The sequence below is a fragment of the Thunnus thynnus genome, chromosome 20 (assembly GCF_963924715.1).
Source record: "Thunnus thynnus chromosome 20, fThuThy2.1, whole genome shotgun sequence".
Taxonomy (NCBI): Eukaryota; Metazoa; Chordata; class Actinopteri; order Scombriformes; family Scombridae; genus Thunnus; species Thunnus thynnus.
In genome coordinates, this window is record NC_089536.1 from 24,859,593 (window position 1) to 24,884,525 (window position 24,933).

Genomic DNA, 24,933 nt, shown 5'->3' on the forward strand with positions numbered 1-24,933 from the left:
CTGTCTCTACTGTCAGCCGTCCTGTCAGTTAGCCCTAATTAGATGGTCAAAATGTTTGTACAATATTAGTATCAAGATGACTCAAGAAAAGTCTTTGAATGAGCTGATTTTCACTGGAAACTGGTACAGGCATTTTAAGGTCATTTCTGTCTTTAATTTTACAGTCAATAGAGGTGAAAAGTAACTAAGTAGTCATACTCAGGTATTGTGCTTAACATGCAGTTTTTAGCATTTCCATTTTAAAATCTCAGGGAGTAAACTTGCACCATTAACTTCCATCCTAACACCACATTTATAAGACAGCTATAGTTACTACTTTTTTGTTTTCTTCCTTATTCGTCTTCCTTCTGTCCCTTTGTCTTTATTTCTTTTCTTTTATGATTCCTTCTCATCCTTCTCCCTTCATTGTCTCCTCACCCATTACTTTATGTCTTTTTGTATTTCCTTCCATCTGTTCTATCTTTTTTTTCCTTCCTTTCTACCTTTGAACTGATTTGAAAGCATGAAAACAATCCAAACTTCACACACGGTGAAACCAAACTGTAACTAATCTTCTCCCCAATTAATACTTTTATGCTTTACTAAAACAGGACTATTATTTGTAACATTTCTGTATTTTACTTCAGAATCTAATCATTCTTTTTCTGCTGACAATCAATCAAGTCTAGATCCTGATCTCTGCCTAACCCTATCCTTAACTTAATATACCTGAATTTTTTCACAAACCACTCAAGCTAAACTTCAGAACCACTTAGTCCATCCTCCATTCATCTTGCATTCTCATACAATGCCATGTTTTGCTGTAGTGTTGTTTTGAAATGAGAAGGCTCCTCTAAAGCCATATGACGGATCTGGTTGGCCACAGCCTCTTACTGACCTGAATCCTATTTAGCACAGCGCAGGCCTATTTCATTCTCATACTTGGGAGTCTGGCACCGTTTAGCCAGCCCCGGCCAAACCTCCCATAAAGCCATAGAGAGAGAGACTCTGTAAATAAACAGTTCATTTTCGTATAATATCCAAACTCTTCCATTAATATTCATTGAAGGGCACAAGCAATCCTGAAGCTCAACCAAGCAGAAAGAGAGAGGGGAGGGAAGGATGGAGGGGAGTGACAGGGACTGGTACAGGTACAGGACAGAGTCAGATAGAGAGAGAAAAAAAAGGAGGGAAAGAGAGAAAAAGAAAGACAGATTGTAAAAGACACAGAGACAAAACTCAGAGTGGCAACGTGCGTCCATAAATGAAACTTGACCTTGCCAACAGCTGTGCTTACTGACTTATGAGACAATTATCTCTCACCAAGCTCCTATTGGTGCTTCTCTTTAATAGCCCCAGCTGTGTGTGTGTTTGTGTGTGTGTGTGTGTGTCAGGGCATATTTGCCTCTGTGTCACAGAGTGAAAGATCTGGGCCCTGAAGACTGAATCAAAGCAAACCAATTGGTTTCCTATCTAAAATACAGCGGGCAATATGCTAACCCAGTGCTACTCTGTCTTCATATGCTGGCTCAGGAGGCACCAGTCACTCAGTCAAACATGGACTCATCAGGGTATACAGTGGGAAGAATACTGCACTGGGAATCTATAGGTGAAACTATGACGCACATCCTGAAAGACATTTCTTGAAGCTGACAAACTCTCTGTGATGTTTTTTGTGCTAAAAGCTTGTTGTCGGGGTGTTTCTGTCCTACACTGCCCAGACCACGCTGTTATTTTACTGGAAACATAGACAATTAAGGGTGTTTCAAAGTGATGACATCACCCATTGATTTGTATTGGAAGATTTGAAGCCTCATGTTTGGTTTTGTGCCATTAGCTCCTATCCCCATAATGTCATCCTCTACGGTTACCGGTAGTTAATTGATTTCCTAGTGAGGAATTCCACACTAAATGATAATTCTTTCTGTGCTGTACACATAATTACATCGATATCCTGCTAGCATATTATCCTCAGAGTTTTTCAAACAGTGCACAAAATTTGTGTAAAAAACGCTTTTTAATGCCTGACATTAACTTGTATGTGTCTGCTTGGAATTAAAAGTTCAGTTCAGTTGAATAGTTTGATGTAATAGGCAAAACTGTGAGGTACAGAAAGCCAAAATCATGATATAATTTCCTGTCTTGTCTCTGTTCCATTAGCTTCTGTAAATCAATGCAGTTTCTCATTCAGCATTTCTTTCATCAGCCATCCTGAGCAAATTAGGTGTGTTCCCAGAGTTAACTTCAGGACAAATTGGCTCCACTATTTGCTATTACAAGTTGAAATATCACCAGTTAAAGTAAAGTTAAACAAGAATTATTTTGTGAGCATACAAAATGTTACATTGTGTTCACATCTGTTACATTTAGGGAATGTTGAGTTTGACGGTTCATTCTTCACCATACTTTAGTAAAAGTCTGGTGGGGATTATAGCAGTGTCAGTGTCAGAAGAAGATCAATTATTTTAACTTGATTAGCGAATAAACATATTTAAAAGTGGCCTCCCTCTAACATCTGTTCATGTGAGCACACAAGTCTGCACACAAACAGCCTGCATCCTTGACCATCAGACTGGGAAGATTTTAGCAGTAATGAGATTTGGTAGTTTAAATATCACTTACTGTTAAATGTTTATTGATTTGATCTTAGTCGTGCTCCTATAATGTTATCCTTTTACATCTTGACTACTGTAGGTCAGACTAAAGTTGGACTGGTCTGCTGATACAAAAAGAAAATGCTGAAGACAGGAAGAGAAGATGGAGAGAGACGATAGAAGAGAACAGAGTGAGAGGCTGCAGAGACGGGAAGGAAGAGATGAGAAAAAAAGTGAGATGGAGAGAAAATGAATGTGAGGGATGAAGAACTGAGTGAGAAAGATGAGACAGAATCAGAGAGAGGGACAGAAACAGAAACTGATAGAGAGAGATGAAGAAAGGGAGACAGATGACCCGATGCTGCCACTATTTCAGCTGGACCTCATGGTAATGTTTGCTCTATGTTGATATAAATTCATACCATTTCACTCAGTAAAACAACATGTTTTTAGTTATTGGATATCTCCTGTTGTCATTTACAGTTTTATGTCTTATGTAATGGACGCTGGCTTCTGGTTGCCAATAACAGGAAGCTACAGCGAAGACTCCTAACTCCTCTCTCAAAATACAAAGTCAGCACATTTTCCACCAGAAGTTTGGACTAAACAGCTAATTTCACTTCTTCCAATATGCGTTTCAGATGCAGGTTTAAATCTTATTTTGAAGATAAGACGACTGACAGGTCTCTCAGACCTCAGAACTTCATCCATGTTTTCTGGCGGCGGACCAAACGCTGTCAAGGTTGCAGCAAGAGGTAAACCTAAATCCCTTCAGGAACGTGGGAGTGATGTTCCAGACACTATGTCCTTGTTTTTACACACATCCCCAAGCTCACTGAAAAAATAGTTTCAGGGAAACTGAGGAATTCAGACATATAAACAAGACTAACCAGAGCCTATCCTCCCAAGAACAACAGTAATTATGACCCGGAGAAGTGATGCAGTTCAGATGACGTCTTTATGAGGTGAATTCCTTATTAGGAGGAGGCAGGTTGGGTGGATGGCTAAATAGTTAGTTAGATGGCAAAAAGTAGCAAAAACTGGACTTAGCTTCCCGTTTCCAACCATGAGTTGGTACATTTTTTTAAAAACTGTAATGTGGAGTTTACTGTTGCCATGACATCAAGGTTGCATAACTTTAAAGAAGTAGTAACGACATTTCAAGTGAACAACCCTAACCCTACCCCTACCCTAACCCTCTAACCAAATAGCTTTTGTGCCTAAACCTAACCAGACCTTAACAACAGTGTCGTCACATCATAAACATCATTATTTTTTATCAGTGATGTGTTATGTGATTTAATTGGCCCTCTCTGCCCAAATTATCACTGAGAACTCTGAACACATAGTCCAATATCAGATAAGAAACATCAAACTCTCTCACCACTAATGGGTAAAGTTGGGTCAACAGAGTGGTGTTCTTTTACATTTCTTATCAGGATGGTGTCAGTGGTGTACTCAGGAGAACCAGAGAGCAGTGGCAGACTGTTTAGGGATCGCTGAACACACCATATCTGACTCTGACACTAACAAGAACGCACTCAGTGTTTGCCTACTTACTTCACTTCTTCCCACTTCTCATCTCTAAAACTTTGTCACTATTTTTCCCCCCACTGAGTGCAAAAAAAGGAGAGGAAATCCATTATTTTGTTTGTGCTCAGAGAAAGTAGAAATCTAGAGAAAGGAGAGGTAAAGCAGAGAGAGGAAAGCAGCCATCAATAATTGAGGGGGTTTAAAGAAGGTGAGTACCTTTGTCCTCTCTGGCCTCTGATCCTATTGAGCTGAAAGCCATAAAACCCTGTGTACCTGTGCCAGTGACTAGACACTGTACTTACCACACTGTGTAGCCACTCAACTACTGTCTCAACTCACAGAGAGCCAAGAATAACTATGGTGAATATAGTCTACAGCAGTGCCCTCACAGTTAATTCTACTTAGTCATTCAAGCATTATTCATCATAGAACAGCAACATAGTGGAAGTTAAAAGCCACTTTTTTTTTATTAGCAACAGAGTTTGGTTGACTTTATGACACCAAATATAAAAACTGGATACGTTAGTACGTGGTTAAGGTTACAGTTTAACGGGTACTGACATAGGGATAAAACATCCCCTTTCTCACAGTAAGTACGAAGTGTAATTTTGCCACTACTGTAACGCTTCGTTAGATAACAAGACAGCTATGCTAGCTCACACTTGGCTCAAACTAATGGCAAAATGGCAGCAAAACCACCATCACTGGCAGTTATGTCTAAAAATCCATTATTAACAAAAATTACCATTATCAGTTAAAAAGGGAGATACACAATGTTTGTTTCTGGTTTAACTTGGGTCTCATAATAGTGGCCATTGTGACTACAGGTTATGCTAACTTTAAACTCAAAACCTCTGTTGTGGAGATTTGGGAAACTTTGACTGTGCCTGTATATTGAGCAGAGCAGTGCAAGGTTCCATTAGCTTTACATAAATCATTTCATAGGCCTGTCTCAGAGTTCAACTAAAATTAAAAACAGAAAGTACCCCCTAGATTTGCTATTGTGGCTAGCTTCACAGGAATCATTTCCTGGGGTGACTAACTAGCTAGCTAACCAAACTAGCTGCCTATTAATCTGAAGTAATATCAGATACAAAAATGTGATGTAATTAAAACACACACACACACACACACACACACATACAGCATACACTATATACTGTATATCTGGTATCACCACAAAGCTAGCAATGGAGGTAACCATCTTGGAGTAATACATGAACTCTCCAAAAAAAGTGAGGTTTTCTGTTCTTTTTGTTTTGCTAACATTGTGTGAATGCAGCATTAACCCTGTTTCCACTTTCTTTTACCAATATTGTCCCCATTTGGAAAATCTATAGCTTCTTACATTTCCTGTTGAGACTGTAACCATCATCTGGATACATTTTTATACTAAAGATAAAGTCTAAATTTCATCATTTTGATTTTCATTATGCCTTTCCCTCCATTGTCGAGACTGATTAGTGTATGTTATATTAATATTGTATGTTGCAGACTTAATATTTTATTCTATTTACTATATTATAATATATTACATTATACACTATAGTTTATTATGCCATGGTCTGGATGAATACTCTTTTCTGATTGGCTGGCAGGTGTGCGTTAAAACCGTTCAATGCACATGTAGTTTGGCTCAAGTTTAATCACCGTTCTAAATTCATCCACTACCCAACCTGTAACCATAGCAACATTAAAGAACACAGCTGTCAAAGCTTACTCGTTATTAAATTTTGAAGAATGGGATGCAGCAGAGGAAAAAGAGATGGACAAGAAAAGAAAGAAACCAAGCGAAAAGTGGCACAAGGAACTGACACTTGAAGAGTTTAAAATGATAGAGAAGGCAGCGAGTACAATGCGCCAAGTTGTCATGACAACAGTTAACTCTTGCTTTATAACCTTTTGATTCTGAGTGCAAAACTTTCACCAAAAATTTGCGAATGCTTTTATTTTATATTTTTGGTTTTAAGGCACGACGTGGAGGCGAAGAACAACCTGACACGAAGCAGAGCAAGGTACTTGATTATCCCTTACACACACACACACACATACATTATATATATATATATATATATATATATATATATATTTACCAGTCCAGTCGACTGGTACTGTACATACAATATAATAGATGGAATACAATATCTCAAATGTGATCGTAATGCATTACATATGGTGTCTAGCATACTATATCTGGTTGACTTGCTGCAACTTATAATACCACTATGTGACTTTGCTTTGAGACAGCACTGCACTATTAGTTTAAGGTTTACTTGAGTTGATCTTATTTTTTTGTTTGTTTGTTTGTTTTTTTACTTCTACTCTTATTTTAATTCTTATTTATTTATTTTTTTCTGTATTTATCTGCACTTTCTTCTCTGTCTTTGTGCTGCTGCAACACCCAAATCTCCCCCGTAGGGATCAATAAAGACTTATCTTATTTTATCTTTTTTTATAGGATTTCCAAAGGATAATGGATGTTCTAACTCCAACGAGTTTGGGTCTCTGTTTTACAGCACTAAAAATAGGGTTTATACCTTCGCAGTAACCGCATCATTGTCAATTCGGATCATATATACTGAAAATGTGATAAAGTCAGCTGTAGTGATTGACCAAACACACTATCTGAGTTGTGTTAAAGGTAAACCCTCGGCAGATTAAGTAAACACTGGTGCAGATTATTCCAGAAGAACTGGTGACTTGACAAAACAAACAGTGACTGTCACAGAAAGAGAAGGGAAAGTGAAGCCTGGATAAGCACCAGCTCTCTGTGTCTCTGTAACACCCACCCACTTACACACTCTCTTACTCTCCATCTCCCTAACACAGACACACACTATTCCTCTTCCTGTTGCAGGACACACATCTGCACAGGATTATCAGATTAGCAGCTGGAGATTTGGCTTCCCTGACAGGGCCTGTGTGTGATGGGGAGTGAATTGGGGTGCTTGGCTGGTGCTGTTGTGTACAGCAAACAGAGCCTCTCTCTGATTGGTGCTTATGAAAAATCACTGTCCACCTGCAGTATGATGCCTCCGAATCACCGCAGACACGGCAACCGCTGTTTTCCCTCCGTCCTCCCGTCCCCACTTTTTCTGCCAGTCCCGGTCATGACTCGCTCATTTTGCTCTTTCTAGCTGTGTCAATCCTTCACAAACACAAACAATACACACATTCACACAGACACTCATACACACACTCTCCATCCTGTCTCCCTGTGGTAAATTACAGCTGGCATGGAGGTTGTCTCACTCCAGCTGGCTGATAGACTTCAGATTCCTGAGCAGCAGATGTGATGAGCTACGGCTGCTTGGGGACATGCAAGGTGGTCACTCTCACACATACACACAGGCTCACACACACAAACACACATTTTTGTATGACTATATACATATTATTGACATGATTTATTGTCTAATCCCAAAATTAACCCAAATTGCAATATTAACTGTAAACCCAAATCCCAACCTGAAACTAATCTTAGCGTTTATGAGCCCCCATATAGTGCCTTAATGACAAAATATTTTGTTTGTCAGTGCCTTTCAGAATTCTACATGATAGTTCCAAAAAATGACATGAGCATGTTATGATATGCCACCTAGGTTTGGTTACAGTGCTACTGATTGATATTTTTGGAAACGATCTACATAGTAGAAATCACAGGGTTAAAATGTTACCCAGTTTGGGTCAATATAGCACCCATACAACACTGGGTTAACTTTACCCAGTAGCAATCTGTAATTTTGACCCAGTATTATTCAAAATATACACAACACTAATACTAAAACTGGGTAAAACAACCCCTTGTGTTGAGTTGCTTTCTGAGTAACATTAACCCAGTATTGTGTTGGTGCTATATTGAATTTTAATCCAGTGATTTTTCGTGTATACATACAAAACATGGACACAAAGTTAAAGGCTAACAGTAAGCAAACAGTTGCCTTTTTCCATTCACAACTGAAATAGAGCTACATTAGCATTCATTTGGAGTCCTGGCACAGAGCTTTGACAGACAAGCTAGCCAAGATGAACCTAATTTAGGGGGAAGCTCAACATGTTGGCAAGGATAGGGAACGACGGAGGGAGCTCCTTGTGGCCCATCAGGTAAGTGAGTCAGTTCTTGCATTGGTCTCCACAAACTCCCGAGGGAAATATCTGGCTCTTTAGCAGCTAAATGCATCACTATGTTCACCAGCTAGTCGCTAAGTGTGTCTGTTTGCTGTTTGCTGCTGGGCAGGTGATGAAGCTTATTAGAGCTTTCTCACAGAAACCACTGCTTGCTGCAGCTGGAAATGAGGTAGATGTGAGCTGTCAGAGTGAGTGAAAACAGAAAAATGGAAGACTGCAAAACCAAAACAATGAGCTGAAAGATGCTAAAATACTAGAGCTGAGGGAACTACAGAGTCAGTGATAATTACATGTGGGTTTGTCACCACAAGCAAGCTTTTATATTTACTTGTAGTTATGATTAATTGCTAGTAGAGAAATACTGTGTAGCTTGTGCAGCTTTTAGCACAACTTTTAGCAACAAAGACAAAGAAAGACATGGTCATGGTTAACAGAAACAGACATTGACTAGTGGCACAAGCCACAGCGCAAAGCAAACTCATTGGTTTCAAAAGCAGACTTTTCTAATGTCCTCCCTAAGAGAGTTTATTGTGCTATAAGACTTCATTATTTGCTTCTGTGAGAGGACAGTCGTTAGCATGAACACAAGAGGTGGTTTTTCAGAAAAAGGTAGACAGAGGTCACTTTCTGCATCTGAACAAACAGGCGAGGAGCCAAAAATGCCAGAGGTGAAAAGTCGGCCGCATATCAGCCATGCAGACATATTTACTGTGCACACAGACTAAATGTCAAGTTGTTTGTCATTTCTTGCAAAATTGCTGAGACCTCTCTTTACAAGCAGCAGGCACCTGCGTTTATTTATGTCAGCACAGACGCGAGGCTCAAAGAAAGTTAAAGTGAAACAAGCACATCTTCAAATGTTCAGCCAGACAGAACCAAGCAGAACTGGAATAAAAGTATAAGACAAACGGGCCATTCTCCACCCTCTGGACATTTACTGTGAGTTATAAAAACAGAAAACTCCAGAAAACTTGGGAACATTAGCAATGTATTTTATCACTTCAAGATGAAACATGCAAATCTGAGTACAGTAAAGAAGTAAAATCTTGCTCCAAAATGCTTTTATATTGGATTAATTAAAATCTGGGTTATTGAGGATGATTAACAAATATGTTATCAAATCTTGTATCTCACCTCGCTCTATTTTTTTTTCAAAGATCAATGTACAAATCATTTATGTGATATCAGCAAACTTATCATATTTAGCTGGTGGCTGGTATAGCAAATGTCAGCGTATGTCAGCTGTAGCTAATTAAACCTGCACTAATCAATGTTTTTATGACTTGAATGTAGTAACAAACCCACAGAGAATTATAACCAACTCTGCAGATCCTCTCAGCTATACGGAGCATTTTAGTGTCTTTGAGCTCATTGTTTTGGTTTTACAGCCCACGACTTCACTGTTTTGGTTCAGTCTCACCACACTCATACACATTCCATATTCCCAGCTGCAGCAGGCTGCTCTTTTCACACCTCCACAGCACCAGCCAAAGACCATATTAACAACTAGCTGGTGAACACAGTAGAACATTTAGCAGCTAAAGAAACAGATTAATTCTCAAGAGTTGGTGGAGACTAAAACAGAGCTAAAAGGAGAGTGAATATTGGACTTAATTTTTAACTGGCAAGAAACATGAATACTAATGTCGGTAGATGCTGGATGTGTAAATGCACAACTGTTTGTACTCAAGCACAAAATTTTGTTAGACAGAAAAGTACCACTCTCCAACACCACTAGTGTGCACAAGTGTGGGTGTTTTTGCACTTCAACAAGACCAACATAGTGATGATTCTTTAAACAATATGGCTGAATGACAGAGAAGCAGTCAGTCTCTCAGTTAAACTTTCATGCACATCATATTCATACTTTAAGCTTATAAACCCATAAAATTTCTAAATCAGGACCTCCACTTCAATTACAAAGGGCTCAAATCATAAGTAGGTTACACCTGCTATATTAATGTGTCGGATTCATATTAAATCAACATTTACTATTTGATGATGTTATTTAATGCTGCTCATCTCATTTTAAGCTCGCAGTAACAGGTTGTGATGATTAATTAGGCTGCCAATAAAAACTGTAGTGTCTCTGCCTTCTCATGGAAGTTATTTATAACTCTAGTTACTTAAAATTGTTAAAAGATGAACCTAAGTGGATTCAGTAAGGATTTGAATTTGATAAGCGGATTGGAGACTGGATCCAGATTTGATAAAACGCTATCAAACCCTAACCCTACCCTTAGCTGGGCTGCTGGAAAATTGAGAACTAATCAAAATATCTACCACACTCAGACTGCTTGGTGCTCATAATGGTAGTAAAAGGCCAGCACACAAACACACACACACACACGCCAACACTGACCAGACGGCCATGCAGAAGTGGGTGGGCAGAGATTCAAGAAGAAACACACCATGTGCAACTGGGGTTTGCAACATGACATACATCCACTCACTGCAGAGGAGGGAGTGATTGCAGGCGTCCTTGGTAACACGGATGTTATATTAGTGGCATATGGCCAGCTGGTGGAGACACGTGTTATTGTCACGAATACACCAAAGGCTCTACCCTATGATTTCATCATCCCATTTAAATTTCTAAGCTTCCCTGCGGCCACGTTTTTTCTCTGAAGGTAATGTGTGATTATCTGCGGTGGGCAGTTTCTCACAAAATGAGGTTCAGCAGGGGAAGCAGAGCCGCTAATATGCTTCTGTCCCTGCCAGCAATCAGGTGTTGATATTATTTAGACTTGGAGCCAATACTTGGCTTGCAAGGCCTGTTTTTCTTTTAAATTTAAAGTAATGCGTGAGGTGGGGACTTCATTACTGCCTTTGCAATTTCAATGCTACTTCTACTGAAGAATTCAATATTGAATTTTTTTTTAAACTTTCAGCACAGCCATCAAACATGTTCCGCAAGCTGAAATTTCATTTTAGCATCACCCCAGAGAACACAGAGGAAATGCAAAGAGGAAGGGGAAGGAGAATGAGTTCATCAACCGGAAACATTCAGTCTTGTAGTGAATCAAAGTGACATCGAAACCTCTGTGCTGCTGCATCACTATAGCTGACAACAACACACACACAATAGAAAACAAGTTCGGTATGCCAGGGTGAATTCTCAACCTATATGAAAACAGGATAAATTCCTGTATATGCTCAGCAAAGGAACAAAAAAACTGATTAAAAGGATGCAGAGGAAAAAATTCATTGCATTTCAGAGCTGCATGATAAATTAGCATTAGGCACAAAGTCATTATTTAAGATGAATGTATGCAGTAAACGTTCCTCTAGGGACCAAATAGAGAATTAAGTCATTTTTTACTGCTTTCACAACTCTTAAATATCTACCAGTTAAGTTCTTTAATTTATGTGTACTTCAGAACAGATGCTGTTTTTACACTACAGACACAGGAGTTGCAGTCTCTCTCCTGTCACCATTTGCTATCACATGACCAAAGCTCAACACTTACAACACCTACATTTGTATTTTTGTGACATAATTCTGGCTCGAGCTCAAGTCTCAAGTCCGTAACACTGCTGTTATACAGACAAGCATCACATTCAATTTCAGATGACAAAAGAGCCAACATTTTAGAAGCCAGCCAACCCTTCCAGCAACATTTCCAGGTAATTTGTTAACATTTCCTGGAAAATTCATGTCACTCTACTACCTCCACTGATGGTGTTTTGTTGTATTTCCACATAATTAGCCTTCAGACTTTAGCCGATCAACAAGGCAACAGGCTTTCAACACAAACAATATTCATCCAGAGCTGCTTCCTTATGGGACAAGTCCAAGTTGACCATGAAATGATAAAGCTTTTTCTCTACTTTCAAGTCCTGAGTCGAGTCACGCAGCAATCAAGTCCTAAATCAAATCTAAAGTCCTCATTTTCATGACTTAGTCCAAGTCTCAAGTCTACACATGATTGTTAATTGTTGCAAGATATCATATCTTCCTTAAAAGAAGAGAAATACAAAACAACACAAATACAGTTCCATTGATTCTGGTGAATCATCTGCCATGTTGAATATGAGACCCTGTTAAGAGTTCTATGAAAACCGTCAACCACATTGCAAAACATGCCCATCTCAACTTACTCTAGTGTTGAGTCTTAAAATTGTGTGTTTAGCTTAAAGGTACAATCTGCTATCCAAAATAAGTGGAACTTTTCAAACAAGCTATATGTTTAAAAGAGTAAAATAATCTTGCATCCATCTGTATTTTCCACTTGTCCTTAGAGAAGCATTAAATAAAACAAGGGATGAAAAAGGAGAAGCAGTTCCTTTATACCAATCTGTCACAGTGTGGGAATAGGAGGATTTCTGCTGCGAACATGTTAAGGCAGTGAAGAAGTGAAAAAAGGCATTTGTGTGTCTGAACAGATGGAGGACAGCAGACAAAACTGTTTACCTGGCACATAATGTCAAACCCCGATTAGAACTATCTTTTTGAACACTTCCAGGCAGAGGAATCAAAGAAATACTGCAGGAAAAAAAAGATACTGTAATGGAGGAGAAATGAAAATCGCTCCCCTGAATGTAGGCTGTATAACACAGTACTACAACAACATCCTGCATTCCCGCTCTGGCCTTTTGCCATAAAAGAAATAAAGTGTGTAAAAGCACACACAACAAGTCTTTATAGATCTTGCCACAACTGGAGTCCACCAAAAATCAATACTCTTTTTTCCCCCCCTTTCTGGTATATCTGAAACAGCCAGGCTTTTCTGTGTGTCTGAATTTCTGATCTTTGATTTGGTCATTAGAGCAAGAATCCAGCCTAAAGGCAGCCTGATTGCATTTATAATCATAGACAGTTTAGTCAATACTTGAGGGCATTTAAGATACATCGCTCCAAAGTACAAACTAGTAGAAATTAAGCTCTAATCATCAAGAAGCTGAAACTAATCAGCTCACTTCCAATAAATAATGGTTGTTATTGATCTTTGACATCCAAAACCTTCATTTGACTTGGTTCCTCTCAGTGTATAACTTATTAATTAAATGCAGTTTACAATTTTTTAATTTGAAATTGCAAATTTTGAAGTATGCACCACCAAAACACAAAATCATCTGAAATGTGAAAGGCCTTAGAGAGGCATAACAATGGTTAGCCCATTTGCTTCAAACCATATACACTTTGCATCATAACTAACCATTTTGCATTTTAAGTTTTAAAATAAAATGTATTTCTTTTCTACTGTACGAGACCCTGATTCATTTTCATTTGTTTTTGTACCATATAAAACTCAATTAGCAGACTCTTCAAATGTGCTTTAGTTGTGCAATTCATCACAGTGTACTAATTAAGTTTGTATTCATTTTTGTCAAAGTTACAAAATCTTTCTGCTGTGATACAGTGCAGACTTTTCAAATCATGTTGCACTTAGACTGCATCATATTCACATTCAAGAAAAGTATTGTCACATGCATTAAAATGCAACCAGTTCCATAGCTCCCTGCTCTCCAGTCAAAATGTACACAGTATACGGTCATGCTACCACACACAATGTTACATACATGCTTACATACAAGCAAAAATAGTGTTTTTTTTTACAAATATTTGTTCCAAACAAATATTTTAAAAATTATTTGTTTTCAGGAAGAAAAAAACCCATGTCAAAAACCAGCTCATATGTCGGTTACATCGCTATCTCAGTCTCTCTCCTCTGCACCACTGTTGCGCTGTTGTCTTAACAAGGGGAGTCACATCCACCTGCTACATGATGCACATTTTCCTAATTTGGACATCGCTCTTGGGGGTGTTCCCGAGAGATAAAGCCGAGCTACTGACACACACAAAGTGCTCCCCAGGGACTCTCCATAACCTGTTGTTCCTCTTCTCCTTTCCACAAAGTTAGGTTGTAAAAAATAGGCAATTCATGCAGACAGGATGTTCACAGCGATGGATTATACAGCTAAGTTTCAGTGGTCTGCTAACAGAGTCCAAAAATGAATGGAAACCAGTGGCTGCATGAAATGGTTGGAAAACTTCATTAAAAAAATCTGTGAAGCTTGCTTTTGAAAATAGTAGCAAAAGCATAATTTTGTAAGGGGAACTCCACCGATTTTACAAATCAAAGTGTGATTACTGATGTTGGGGAGCACGACTGGTTGTGTGAAAAAAAGTTTTGTTTGAAATCTGATAAAATTAGCCATAAATTGATATCAATGTTGATATCTGTGATTCTGGCCCAGGTAGTGCTTGGTAACAGATTTAAACCTGTTTTCTGTGGTATCACCCAGCCCTAGCTTGGGGGTGATAGGATTTATACACAATGCACAGAGAAAAACGGGGTCAGTAAGGGCCCAGTATTTTATTTTTGCCCCAGGGCCTCAGAGTGGATTAACCCAGCCCTGCTTTACATTAATAACATGGTAGTATATTTATCCTCTATATTCAGCTGCCTCTGTGGAATACCATGTAGTACGATTCATGGAAAACCATCAGCATACATTAGATATGAGGCTTCCTACATGATGGTTAATATTAGACTGCATTTCAAGATCATCCAAAAGAATAAGCAGAGTGTTAAACCTAAAGGTCCTGCTGCTCATATTTACTATCCTTTTCTGATGTTTGCATGGTAGTTACCAGTGAAGCAAACCAAATGTTACAGTTGAGCTCAGTCCCCATGGTCATGAATATGATATATGTGAATATGAAGCAGACATTAATATCGAAGCTGAGGAGGAGGTTCAACTTCAAACGAGCTATATGTAGCATGTGTAACATCAAAGCACCATTGTCAAATATCCATGAAACCATGGTTTATAATTAGCAATCCATAATGAAATGACACTATAGTCAAGATGATTACTCCTCTCTATCTAATGCCTGAAGTAGTATTAGGACAAGGAGCTTACATTAACATCAGTATGGTGATGCTGCCCTGCTAGAGGTTTTTAATTTGTAGCCAGTTCAATCAAAATGTTACAGGGAAAAGAAACAATCCCCTGACCCCAAGCTGATACCACCTGACATCTGACCTCACACGAGTACAGATTTCAAGTGACATTTCACAATCTAATCGCAACATCTCTCTCAGGAAGCAGTGTCTTGAGCCCCTTTCACACATGCAGTCTATCCCTGAAATGTTCAGGAACATTTCCTGCATGGGGTCATGTGTGAATGGGAGTAGTGATTGATGTTCAGGGAAATCTGTACCGCCAATGTCCCACCTCAAGACCTAGTAACATTAGTTGCTGGTAAAATGCCTGTAAGGCTGTGCTGTGAATGAAAGCAGTAGCACTGCAGGGACAGGCATGTAAATGGTTAAATCTCCTCTATTCAAGCTATGGTTCCCTTTTAAAAGTCTGTGTGTCTATGCTTGGTGTGACAATATGACAACATTATGTTCTGTTTAACATTATTATCTTATCTTTAATATCACAATCCAAATCATATCCATAACATTAACTACTCTTATGGAGCGCAGAGCAAAGTTTTGGTGAGCAGGAGAACGGAGGTGTCAGATCCATGGAAAAGAGACGGCAAACTGGTTTTTAATTAAGGATTTAAAATGCACTCGTCACTCCTGCTGATTAACGGGGCTCAGTGGGTGGACATGCCTCTCCACCAGAAACATCTCTCAATGTAGCTGCAGTAAGAGCATTGCATACAGGAAACGTTCCTGTATGTAGCTGCAAGTGTGGATAGTGAAAATCACTAGCGGTGCCTGAAAGGCTATCCGGAAACTATTTTACCGGAAACTGTTTGAAAGAGGCTTTGGTTACTCTGGATAATCCATAGCCCTCACTGGGCAGTTTTTATTGGAACTACTTCCTGATGTGAAAATTGTTGACAGCGTGTTCTGTGGTTTATCCAGAGTTCCCTTCATACTGTAGACACCTACAGCATAGGTTTTGATTGATAATTCAGAGTCCTCCAGTGACACTAGATGGATGTATCGTACATGATCAGTCTGTATCATGCTTTCATTACAGAATATTCACTGCAGTTGTTGTGTCTACATTCTTTCATTCACTTTGTGATACAGAGCCATGATGGTGTCATTACTGCTGCGGTGTATTTTTTGCCTTTAGCGTGTTCACAGCTTTGCAGTGGACATGATTTTACTAGATGTGTGTTACTGAAAAGCAGCAGATTAGTCTTTCTTCAAAATGCTTCATGTTGTCACCACTGTCAACAATCTCCATCTGCATCAGAAACTTGTTGGAGAAAACACAAGCTGACCAATCACAGTTCTATACATTTCACAGCCCCAACATGTGATCACACTTTTGAAGAGGCGCACATCAGCTATGGCATGTTATCATTGGTCAGCTTTGGCATTGAAGAGCTTGTTGAAGAGAGTTTAACGCAATGTGTTTCAATACATCATTTTTAAAAAAAAAAAATTGAATTCCTGGTAGCTTGCTGAAGCTGCTATAATCAAGATTTTCATATTAATAATAGATCAAATGACTACTTGAAGAACAGACCCAGAATTATCACCAACTTTACAGTTCCCCTCAGCACTGCTCTAATATCTTTTTACTAAGACTGTCAAGTGATTAAAAAATTGAATCGCGATTATTCACAAATTAATCGCATATTTTTTATCTGTTCAGAATTTACTGTGAAGGGACAAGTGTTGATACTCTAATCAACATAGGAGTGGACAAGATATGTTTGCTTTATGCAAAGGTATGCATTTATTGTTGAAAACCAATTAACAACACAAAACAATGACAGAGATTGTCAAAACCCTCACAGGTACAGCATTTAGCTTTTTTAAAAATATGCTCAAATCATAACTTACAGCAAACTCAAGCTCAACAGGCAACAGATGGGCACATTGGCCAGCTATCATGTCCATTACTTCAGTGCTGATTAAAGATCACTCCCTGGATCCCTCACTTCAAAAGCAAATCACACAATGTAATTGTGTCCAACCTCACATGGGAAAAATAAAGGCTCAAAAACATCCCCTTGTGCTATTGGATAAACAGCATAATACAAAATATAACAAAAAATAAATAAAGTGAGCAGGAAACAGTGGAAATGAAGTAAAAGAAAGAAAATTACTTTCGCTCTTTGGTCATCATACAGCTTGTGTATCCTCAATGTGGTGGTGGCTCTCAATTCAAGTGCAGTTGTTGGATGCGATCTGATTTATTCCACGCAGACCCTCTTCCTCCACAGTGTTAACTGGCCTGCAAACTGTAGCCACACATTTAGCTATTGCTTTTGAAAGCTTGCTGCTTGGTGGTTTGTCCATTGGTTTCCCTCTCACACTATCAAGCATGGTTTGCCTCAAGCTGGATGGTTTGGCGCTAACGAGGCTGCCTGCATTAGCCTTAGCTGTGTGCTTCACCAGCAAATGATGATGTACTCCAGTGGTAACTCAGTTCACATCAACAGTAACTACGAATAACTTTGGTCTTGTCGACAGACCCATCTGACAGGTCTTTGAAGCTGAGCTTGCCATTCAGAATACCCTTTTCTTTATCCATTGTTCCTTGCTAGTTGCCATCCAACTTAATGCTAGGGCTTAGGGCTAAACTGCAGTTCAGGAAAGGGGTCATCGTAACAGAACTTTCTTCTTGTTGTATGGTGGTTGGCATCCAATAAACTGGATGCCAACCACTGTGTCTTTTAAGTATTTGGTGTAAGACTTGAAGATATTGGTACCTAGTGTATCTATTTATATACAGTACCAGTCAAAAGTTTGGACACACTTCCTCATTCAAGGGAATGGGAGGGTGTGTCCAAACTTTTGACTGGTACTATATATCTGGTTGATTTTAGCATAATGCTGGCAGCTCCTTCTCTATAGAAATTCACCTAAGTTTGCTGTCACAGTGCTTACATAGTCCGTCTCCTGCTCATTGTCATTGAAGCGATGCCAAGCTTTGCCTCCCGATTACATCACAGATTCAAGTCTTGCCACTGAGGAGACTTTCATGTCCATAACCCGGGCTCAACTGGGCAAGATAATAGCCTGCCTTTGAAGTCTAGCTCAGATGCTTTATTCCTGTAGCTTTACGTAGCATAACCTGAAGTGAAGCTACATGATCGCAAGTGGCTGATAAATGGACTCCATGCAATCTCACCACAGATACTTGTTTAAAAAAGATGTCATTGAGATGAAAGTGACACCTTTACAAATGATCCCAAGAATCATCAAAGGATGCTGTGTAATATATGACACAAATACAAAGACACATGGACTCACGCTGACTCTGAGCAAACTGTGAACTGATAAGACATCTTGAGCTTGAGAGTTCATTCTTGACCTTGGAAACAGCTGTTGACAAAATAATCACTGCTCAATGTCCACTTCCTTGATTGTTCTGGTGCTTTCAACTGTCAAGTTCAACTTTTAAGCCAGAATGGGTGAAAAGTTCTAAAAGTGCTTGGAATAAGTGAAGTCTGAATATTTACAGTTCCTTGAAAACTGCTGGCAGTGAAGACCGTCTAATGGTTGAAAGCTCAAGAACAAGGGAGGGAGTAGACCTTAAGTGGGGATGTTTCTGTCACACGAAAGATCTTCACTAATGAAATATAATGGTAAATGGACCGCCTTTCTAGTCTTCCAACCACTCAAAGCGCTTTTACACTACGAATCACATTCACCCATTCATACGCTGAATGGGTACAGGGGCTACCATGCAAAGACCCAACCTGCCTATCAGAGGGAATCTAATCATTCACACAATAAGGGGTTAAATATCTTGCTCAAGGACACATTGACATGCGGAGCCAGGAATCGAACCGCTGATCTTCCGATTAGTAGACGACCCGCTCTTGATTTTGATTTCTGTACAATAAATAACTACATAAAAAACATGTATCCTTTAACAATGTGTTGCACATTCAAGTTTTAACTGTGATGGAAATGTATTTCTTTATTTCAAAAACAATGACTTTCTCTGCATTTTTGTATTTTAAGTTTACAACCATCAGATTAATCATCATTATCATCACCCGCCTTTTAATATCACTCCAGATACGGATTAATATGGACATGCAGTTTTGAAGAAGTCCTGTGTTCTCCACATTAAAGAAATGTTTTAATTAACATTAAACATGATGTGTTAATATTACACCCAGTTCAACAAAATGAGGTCAGCATGAGCATTTATTAATATTTAAAAATATGAAAAATGTATCACTTCACTCCTGGTCTTTTCTTTCTGCAATGCCAATTTATATGTCAAAGCTTTATGTTTATATTTATCTTCTCCATGACAGCTGAGGAACTCAATTTGCTGAGGAAGGCCATGAGATGTGGTTGAAAGCTACATCTTTGAAAACAGTGAATAACTTGGACATTGTGGGGGGGGGGGTTTGTTTTGTTTTTTAGGGTCAAGCTGCTGCTTCCAAGGCCAAAATTCATCCTAAAGTACAATTATTGTTTAAATAGAGACTAGTTAACTAGTTACTGGGCCAAAGTCAAAGTGTTAAAACAATGCATTTCTATTGTCTGACACTAATAAATATTTAATACGTGTTATAGGGGGAACTAGGTCTGAAGGTATTTACTGTGAGTGAAACAAAAGGGAAAAACTATTTCAAAGGGAAAACGTGAAAGCTAGGATGAATGGTATCTGTCTAATTACTGCAGTAAATGATGGTGTTTCTAGTTGAGTCTACTGTACTTAAAGTTTACTGGGTAGAACCCATGTGTCCTATATCTGTCCTACTGGACATGAATGCAACATCATGTCTGACTTCTCACAAATGTACTTCTGTTAATGTTAGAACGCCTATAGGGTGACTGACCTCAATTACAGCATATGCTTAAGAACAAACCAATCACTACTTGAGGGTGGGACATACCACTGACGTAAGGTTGCTGTCACTATAGTCCTTTCTCCTTGCTGCCAACCTGAGGGTCGAGGTGCAAAGAAAAGAGGTGCGCCTGGCGTGCGTAATGCATGACTACAGTAGTCATTGAATACGCACTACTTACTATAGTCAGTTCACAGATTTACGTCACTCGCAAGCACAGATATAAAACATATCATTAAAGAGTGATGAAAAGAGTCTCTTTATTGTATTATAATTTTATTTTCCTCAGCATAGATAGCACACCCGTGTGTGAAAGCCGATACTTCTGACCAAAATGCACCTGTTTAGGTGTGTCGGTGAACTAAAAAGCCAGATCAGTCCATCTTTTTGCACGTTGGAAAAGGTTTGCAGAAAGGATGACGACTCGGATGATATATTTTCACTTCTTGCCATTAAAAAATGACTTTAAATCTTACTTTTGCGTATTATACATAACTTGTTAAGACTAATAAGACAAACGTGAAACGAGTGCACTAACGGAAACACAGTACTAAACGGGACTTGTACAAATGTTTCCATGTATCCACCAAAACACAGTGAAGTGAGTAAATGCGTCTCCACTGATCAGCGCTGATGGCTCAGACGCATCTGCTTGCACAGAGAACAGAGAGCCGAAATAACACAGCGTGACCTACAGCGCCGCATCCGCTCATCACACCGCAAAGTGCCGTGCGCTCACCGGTGCGCACAACTGCTTTATTTGATAATAACTCTAACTGAATTGTTTCTGGACCCCACAGACTTCAAAATGACGGACAGGACAATGGGATTCTAGCAAACACACGAAATGTTCATGGAGCAAAATACAAAACAAAACAAAAAAACAACAACAAAACAAACAAAAAAGAAAAAAAAACAAAAACAATCCCTCTTAATTGTGGCTTGCATTAAAAAAGCCCACCCATGTCATGCGTGCGTCAGAAGCCTGCGCATCCAGTTCTGGAGGCTACAGGGTACCTGTCTTCAGTGTCACACACACACACACACACACACACACACACACACACACACACACACACACACACACACACACACACACAGTCAAAGGCACGCTCTCTATAGCTAGGTAACCCATGATGAAACAACAGGAATATTTCGTGCCAGGCACACTAACTAGTGCATTTTGCAATTTTCCCTCCAGCTGCTACAGTGCGTCCTGAGAAGCATTCTCACGGATTAGTCCTTTTTTCCACAAACCAAAGCCCACCCCCGGCCCACTGAATTTAAGTGAAAACTTAAAAATATTTTCATGGTTGTATTTATTTGAATCACCTGCCCAACAGACAGCAACGACGCCCATAACTCACCTGATATGCAGACAATAAAATTGGCTTGAAGAATGATCAATATTTCCCAAATTATATCCATCCTCTGTCTTCATTCCACGTACATTACGCACAGATTAAAAAAGGAAACGAATAAGAAACGGAGCTTTCTCAGTTGCAGATGTCCTGTCCTCCCAGGCTGGATCCCGCTGTACACCTTCCACCAGGTATTTTCCACACCAGGCACATAGCAGGTGATCAAAGCCTAAATGTGTTGCACTCCCCAACAGTAAATGAAACAATTCCAGAGACGGCAAAAAAAGGGATGAACTCAAGAGAAAAGAGCCGAGCAGAACAGCGATCCTCAGTTCACTGTATTATTCCAGTGCGCCCTAGAACGGACACATCCATCTATCCATCCATCCGGCGCCGTTTCACAAAGCGGGCATCCCGTTTCTCACCACGAAAAGTCACACATCATCGGTTCAGTGAAATGTCGGTCTGGAGAGAGAGAGAAAAAGAAAGCCTGGATTAAAGAGGCGGGACAGCTGTGGGATCAGACTAACACCTGGAGACGCAGAACTCAGAAACTCGCATCGCCAGGTGGCGAGTCTCCGATCGAGACTTCTCCTCCTCAATGCAAGGGACCAGTGTCAAGTGTGACGGAATGAAACAAAAACTTCCTGCCTGAGCTGTCAAAATAAAAGCTTTATTGTCTTCCATGTGTTTTTAATCGTGCCCATAGAAGTGGACTACATCAAAGAACTGGAAACATGAATGCATTTCAGTACAGCTCGAAATATAAAACTGTTATTATAAGACATGTTCTTGTCAGTTTATGCAGCCACAGTGCAAAATACAAGATGCCACATACAGAGTGAGAGTAAAAGGTTCAACAAAATATTAAACATTACATTTGCTCTTTGGAGAAGGTGGCTTAAAGGGTCTCAGCCTCTCATATTTTGACTGATTATAAGTAATTTCACAGAATCAGTGCAGGGTGATGGTCTTAAGTAGTGTTTATCTTTTGAATCCAGGCCTTCCAGTATTTTCATGTACCCTTGTGAAGCATCAAAGCATCTCTTGATGAATCATATGATATTATAATACCCAGCCTACTATTATAATTAATCCTATTATTCAGCTAAACACTTCTACATTATTTAGGTGTTCTATAATCTGTGCTTTTAATTTGTACGCATAACCAGGCCGTTTCCGGTTAGTTCGTGCTAACTGTGTTTACGTGACGCACGGTTACTCCGCTCTCCATCCCACACACCCTGGACATAACAAAAACACAGATTCCTCTAAACTGCAGACATCTCATGTGGATATGAGAGAGAGTGTGTGGGAAGTGTTTGAATGAGAGAAAATAAAACAGACTTACAGCGTTTGGAGACAAACTCCCTCAAACTGAAATGGTTAGGAAACTCTGAACCGCGCAGCTTTGGCGCACCAGAGAATATCTGTCCTGAAACCAGACTGTGTGCAGAAAACTGAAAGTAGAAGAGGAGAAAGCTGAAAGGAAACAATCCAACTCGGTGGAAAACAGTACGGACCTGCAGAATGTCCCTAAAGAACAAACTGTCAGAATATCTGATATTGATCAACTCCGTATCCAGACGTGAGGGAGGTGCGCTCCCAGCCAGCCTGCTTTTATCCTCACAAGCGGCTCGTGGTGGACTCGCTGCTCCAGTCTGGCACCGGGCACCCAGCGATGCCACCCAGCTCTGCGGCTCTACACGTTATCAGGATTCACGAGGAGCGCCGCGCGCGGGCGCAGAGGATGCGCGCGCAGGCGGGGGCACAGGTGGATGAAAAACTGCGCACTGCAGACAAATGTCTGATATTTGGGGTTGAAATATTGTTCTATGTGAAATGGAATACCGTCATAAGGGGGGTAATTTATTTTCACACCGGGCAGACATTTGCTAGGATTTTGGAGGAAAGCAGAAGACACGCACGCACGCACGCACGCACACAGAGACAGAAAGAGAGAGGGAGAGAGAGAAAGAGAGAGAGACCAAACGGACTGGCAGCCTTTCCATCTATTTGCTCTATCGGCTACCAGGAATAAAGTTCTGTAGAAATAGTGGCCTAAACTAGTCAAATACAAACATATTGAGTCAGGGGATCCAGGCCTCTCCAGCTGCATGACGTATCCGTGTTGTAAACTGAGAATTTTGTTGGTTTTACTTGCGCTGTAGTCACATGTCAGTCTCCTGTATTTCCTCATATTTTTTTCTTCTAGAGCCGAGTCTGAATTAGCTAATAAAATACTCACCATGTGTAATTTGTAACAGTAGAATGTAACAGGTATGTGGAATGTATGTGGGGGTATAGGGGTCCTTTTGGCTATTATTCTATATGGGTTGTTTTTACATTTTTACAATGTTCTGTTTTAGATTTTTGGTGTGGTGTATTTAATTTATGTTAAATTATTTTCAATATTGTATTTTATGTTGTTTGTGTCTTTTTCTGTATTTCTACTTTTGTATTATTTTACTTTATGTAAAGCACTTTTTAATTGATGTTTTGAAAGTAAATGCAATATACATGTTGGCACAACAGATGTTAGTGTCATGTTTCTTTATTCATTTATCTATTGAAAAATAGGCAGTATTGAAAAAAATCATGTCCTTTCAGGGCTATTTTAGGCAATTATAATGGTTGTCATGTCATAATGCAACATAATACTACAAAACTCAATTAGATAAGTGTATTTATTGGACATGAATGCAAGACATGAGCTCTAAACAATAATTATAGACTAAAGCTTGTCATTTGAATATTCTGTAAACAGAAGAAAACTGTATTTTCTCTCTGAAAACAAATCAAGTAAAGGTTAAGTCTGGTGATATTCCATATTTGTCTTATTGTCATCAAATCCCATGAAATATCAAACCAACAATGAAATCTACTAACAAGTACTGTGTGTACATATAAAAGCCTGATACATCTTATTCCTCTGTGCCATAGAGTTCAATTGTTGTCCAGAAACTATTAAAAATACATCAGTGAGCCACACTGTTCCTTCATCACTGAGAGGTCAGGACTTTGCAAAGCCCATTCTAAAAGTTGAATTAGCTTGATTTAGCCATCCCAAAACCATTGTGATTGACAGCAGGTGTCCTATTTTAATGGACGGATACCTTACCTCCAAACATACTTATATAATTTCATCTTTTATTTGACCATGTGATTGGCCACAAACTTGAGTTAAACTTCATGGTGCCAATTGTAGAGCAGGGGCTTCTTCCTTCCACAATAGCCTCTCAGCCCATAGCCATGTTGAACTCACTGGACTGAGGACAGCAGTTGTAAATTGATTTTAGAAGCTGCTGTATTCTAGCTTCTAAAATCATGGCGAACCTGTTCTTTGGGAGATTCTTGGACTATATGAATCTACGGGTCAATTCTCTCTCAGCAGAGGATAACAGTTTAGATCTGAAGTCCCATGATCAGAGTTGAGAGGCAATCTCATAGAGTTAAAGACTTTCTACAGCATCAACATTTACAGTATAATATACAGCACTGTAGGTTGTTGTATGTACATTTTTGAACCATCAGATTTTTTTTAAATATTTTCAAATGGTCCAAGAATAATGTATCAAAAGAAACCAAACTTAGG

General features: G+C 39.3%; 1 protein-coding gene across 3 annotated transcripts in view; it reads right to left on the minus strand.

Annotated features, from left to right (window-relative positions):
• The window catches only part of ca10a (carbonic anhydrase Xa), a 257,388-nt gene that overhangs the window by 216,913 nt on the left and 15,542 nt on the right, over positions 1-24,933 (minus strand). The window contains exons 2-3 of one of the 3 annotated variants that reach the window (XM_067576441.1): positions 22,690-22,798; positions 21,345-21,803 (exon numbers count right to left, since the gene is read on the minus strand). The exons of 1 other annotated variant lie outside the window; for it this stretch is intronic. In XM_067576441.1, coding sequence (XP_067432542.1) covers positions 21,345-21,405 — 61 coding nt within the window. In that variant the 5' untranslated portion in view covers positions 21,406-21,803; positions 22,690-22,798. The remainder of the gene's footprint in view (positions 1-21,344; positions 21,804-22,689; positions 22,799-24,933) is intronic. One more of the 3 variants, XM_067576440.1, reaches the window with a different exon arrangement.